The sequence below is a fragment of the Belonocnema kinseyi genome, chromosome 9, assembly GCF_010883055.1.
Source record: "Belonocnema kinseyi isolate 2016_QV_RU_SX_M_011 chromosome 9, B_treatae_v1, whole genome shotgun sequence".
Classification (NCBI taxonomy): domain Eukaryota; kingdom Metazoa; phylum Arthropoda; class Insecta; order Hymenoptera; family Cynipidae; genus Belonocnema; species Belonocnema kinseyi.
Window position 1 is genome coordinate 46,819,997 of NC_046665.1, and position 4,793 is coordinate 46,824,789.

General features: G+C 31.4%; 1 protein-coding gene across 1 annotated transcript in view; it reads left to right on the forward strand.

The window, feature by feature from the left end:
• The first annotated feature begins 928 nt into the window (after positions 1 to 928).
• The window catches only part of LOC117180521 (protein spaetzle 4-like), a 14,443-nt gene continuing 10,578 nt past the window's right edge, over positions 929 to 4,793 (forward strand). Inside the window, exons 1-2 of the mRNA XM_033373019.1 lie at positions 929 to 1,224; positions 4,103 to 4,287. Of these exons, the coding sequence (XP_033228910.1) occupies positions 1,195 to 1,224; positions 4,103 to 4,287 (215 nt within the window). The 5' untranslated portion in view covers positions 929 to 1,194. The remainder of the gene's footprint in view (positions 1,225 to 4,102; positions 4,288 to 4,793) is intronic.

Sequence of the window (4,793 nt, forward strand, 5' to 3'; positions counted from 1 at the left end):
GGGAGCTCTTCTTAATATTTTGACACCAAAATCATGTCGATACACCTTACCGACTGCGAGTAAAGCCACCCACGCTTTAACTTGACAGACTGTATCTTTAGATTTCTTAACCACCATCCTGCGCCGAAACGTTTGAAACAGTTTAATTGCTCTAAACTTTATTGGACTTTAACAGCAGCAATTTACAAAAACATTCTCAAAGAAATTTGAAAATTTAATTTAAATTTAAACTAAAAACAAGCAATATAGGAACTAAATTCAAGTTAATGAAATTTCACATTATTTATATGGATTAAAATCTCAATCGCTTGAACCTAAAACCTTGAAAATTTCAATTCAGCTATTTTTCCAATTCTAGACCTTCCACAACATTGAAGTATCCAATGTCATGAATACAGAACTTACTTTCAAATCTTGAATAAGATTTTTGAAATCAAGATTTTAATCTCAATCAAAATTTCTTCTTTTTGAAGAAAACGATCATTTGTCACCTAGGAATGCTGCAAAATAATTGTATGTACCTAACATCAGATTTCGATCGAGGATGGTCATATTGGCCTGAGAAGATGAATCCCAAGATTGAGAAGAATAGGACTAGATACTTGCGACGCACATGGTTTTTTGTAAATACGCGAACGGGGCCCCGTGACACACATCTTTACGCTTCTATGTATAACGGTACCTTCAAGTGACCTACTTTTGGAAGCCCTCTCTCTCTCTTTCTGCTTCTTCTTCGTTCTTCCTCAGGTACTCATGTTCTGCTCCTGGTACCTGGACTGCTCTCTCTTTTTCTTTTCATCTCTCTCAAACCTTTCCTTTTTCCTCAGCCGGTCTCCTTCTCTTTCTGCCGATTGACTATCGTTCTGGCTCGATCGCAGCAAAACTCTGCACTTTGCCTCTGGTCAGACTATTTCGAAGCATCGTTGATCGGGGATTTCCCCTGAAGAACTTCCTCGCATGGCTATAAACTCGCCGATTACAGCCAGTAATGAAAGCGCCCTCGCACGCGAAGGTGCTGTCATGTAGCTGCAGGCATCCTGCTGAAGCTACACCCTCGCGAAGAAGTTTCCGCTACCCGTTCATTGAGAAAGAAGAAAAAGAAGTTAAAGCCAAGAGCACCAGTGATCACCAGTTCGCCAACGAGAACGGATTTATAGATCGCTCGGTTTTCCCAGACTAAGGTCGCCGGAAGATATGAGAGTTCTCGTACTCTTGACTCTTTTGGTGAGTCGATATATGAAGATGTAAAGATGAAAATTAGAGATTAAGACTCCATAGTCTCAAGTGAATCCTCTTATTGTGTTGTCAGTGCCTTGTGAAGTGATGATCGTGCCTGGAAATAAATCAGACTCTTGGAATTATGAATAGAGGATTTCAATCTCCAATTATTATTATTTTGGATACATCAATTTTCACATATTTCATTACTAGGCTTCGATTAGATCTCAGCTTGAATGTCAAATGCAACTGTAAAATTTATGCTTAAGAATTTTGTTATTGCATATAGTCATCCGAAAATTTATTAGATTATATTTATATATGCTTATCTTTTTTCAATCATTTATAGATTTGACTGATGACTGAGAACGCAAACTTTTCAGAATGGAACTTTTCTTCCTATTTTTTCTTTGTTACATATATCGTATCTAATGAGCTGCACAAACGGATGATTCGAAACATACTTTTCAGTTAAGATTTTTCATGTAATTTATTACACAAGATGACTTTGTCAGATATCATATTTCTAAAGATTTTTCGTTCAAAAAAAAGATGTTTAGTTTTGTATTATTGCAAGTATAAAAAAATGTCTTAGTGTAAACGTGAGGACCTGGCAAGCGGAAGGGGGAGGCTGGAAAAGGGTAGGGGGCGTCCTTGTGTCCGAAAGTATAGACACTATCGAAATATGTTGACAAATATATAGAATAAATGTTCTTAATTTATTTATTTAAAGCCTGCATCTGAATATTTTTATTTCAAGTAATAACCATATTAAAAACGATCTCGAATAAGTACATACAATTTTAATCTAAGCGTATTCTACTTTCATTTAATTTAGATAAAAGAAATCAATTACAAGGAAGAATAAGCAAGATATAAATTATTATTTAAAAAATCATTATTTATAAATCTTAATATAATCAGGAAAATAACAGCATTAAAAATATTTAATTATTGTTTTATACGTCATGAAGACTATCAAATTCGAAAAGTCTGCTTATAAGTATATTTGGTGTGAGGCTTCTTTGCGTACTTCAAAATTACGGGAAGGGTTACTAAAAATTTTAGATTTGGTAAAACAATTTTCACAAACTTGTTTCTAAAATTATTTTACATATGTAACTTTTGCACTGTTGTTCAAAAAATGGTTATGAAATATTGATCAAAATAACAAATTTAAAAAAGAATTCTGTTTATTTTTGACTGAAAACAGCCATTTCTTTAATTTTTGGCGATAGATAAAAATGAATACTGCAATTGTTATTCTCATCCAAAAATAATAATAAAAGTGTTCTTTAATCTAAAACTGTTGAATTTCAAGACAGATGCTATTTTAAAAATGTTCAACTTACAAATTTTCTGTTGTTAGGCTACTTATTATTTAAATTTTATAATGTTCCTTATGTCGAAAAACAATAATAAGAAATTGTCTTTAAATTTCGTTATTTTTATCAATCAAAATTCGTTAATATTCTTTGTGCAAATTTTCATTACACAAGTTTTATATGCGATTTATAAAAACTAAATCCAAATTCATTTTTTAAAAAGTCAAATATTTTTCGAACTATTAAAAATATTGAAAATCCGTTGGAATTCTTTAAAAACAAATTGAAGTTCAAAAAATCAAAATTTGAAGATCTGTTCGTACCCAGATTAAGGAAGGGAAACGAAAATTGAAATACAACTTTAAAGCTCAATTATTTGTCTCATTTCTTATGAAATTTAAATTCTCAAATTAAGTGTACGCACTGTAGAAAATCAGAAACAAAATTATAATATTCCACTGCAAAATGTTCATATTTCCAAACATTTATTTATTATTAAATAGATTTTAAAACTTCAATTTTTTAAAACATTCATATTTCAAATAAAACATGAGTCCCTTTATTTATAATTACTGCTTCAAAATTATTATTGTATCAAATTTGAAAAATCTTATTAAGATTATATTAATTTTTCTACGTAATCTTGATAAACAAAAAATATTTTATTTCAATAAAAAATTACTTTTTGTACTAATTTGTATTAAACTAATACAGTTTTATTATAAATAATCGATATTAAATTTACACGTGGCAAATCGAACGACAATCTACTTCAAAAATCAACTTTATCGACAAGATTGAAGAAACGAGTATAACGGTATCACGATAACTTGATAGTATGCAGAAATGCACGTTTCGTCCTCTCCGAAATTCAAGTTCTCATACATAGAGACTTTAGCATTGAAATTTGTATAAAATTTAGAAATTAATAGTAATTTTGTAAATCTTGGAACACAATTTAGTTATTTACCAGTTCAAATCAATATATATCTTTTAACGTAAATTATATGTTCTTACAATTAGATATTAATTTCCTATAAATTAATTTATTAAAAATTTTTAAGTGTTACATGCAATAATATTTTTTACAAAAAATAGTTATAAAGACTATGAAACTCTTTTTTTTTTTTTTTAAATTTTGAGTTTGAAAAATAAATTCTAAATTTAAATTTTTAATATTTTAAAAACTGTTTTTAATGTCTTCTTTTTTACCATTTCTTTCAACATTTGTATCTTTTCGATAAAAAAATCGATTGTTTGGAATCAGCAAATTTCGACGAATATTTCTGTAAATTTACTTTAAAATATGATATGTGTATCTTTCGAAAAAAACCTTTAAAAATATTAAGTCAAAAAAAGTCTACCTGTGTAAAAGAATTGCATAAAAAGCCTTAAAACATGAAAAGTATGTTTTCAGAATCAGTGTGATCGTCTATATTAGGGAAAGATATAACGTTTTCTTCTTAGCGAAAATGAAGGAGATGAAAGTTAAAAAAAGAAACGGAGGGAAGGAAAACAAAATTTAAAATAATAAAATGTAAAAATAAAATTGATTGCAGGTAGTCAAACTGCATTTAGCGAGGTGTCAAGGGCTCGGAGCAGGTGGTCCAAGCACTTTCGGATACGATGCATCTTCAGCTTGCAGCAAACCCTACTCTCGCGATGCTCGAGCTCGATTTGCAAATCTTCCCTGTGACTTTCGCCAGCAAAACTGGTGCACAATTGCCGGAAACGCCTATCCATGGTTAGTGAATCATCCAATTATTCATATATATTTCTCTCTATATTCTAAAAATACTAGGCAGTCTGATAAGTCCCTGAAAAATGAAACACGGAGACGTTTTTTTGGCCAAAGTCGGTTTTATTTTTCAACATGCTCTCCTTTTAGGTCGATACAGCGAGTCCAACGATTTACTAACTTTTTGATACCGTCCGAAAAGTACTCGATCGGAAGGTCTCCAAAATACGCCTCAGTTTCAGCTATGAGCTCCTCATTTGAGTAAAAACGCTTACCGGTGAGCCATCTCTTCAGGTTAGGGAACAAGTAATAGTCGCTGGGGGCCAGGTCTGGTCAATACGGTGGCTGAGGAACCAATTCGAAGCCGATTTCATGCAATTTTGCCTATGCAACTAAGCATGAATGAACAAGCGCATTGTCGTGATGATAAAGCGGTTTTTTCTTCTTCAAATACGGTCGTTTTTCGGCGATTTCGATTTTCAATCGGTCCAATAATGATGAATAGTATGCTC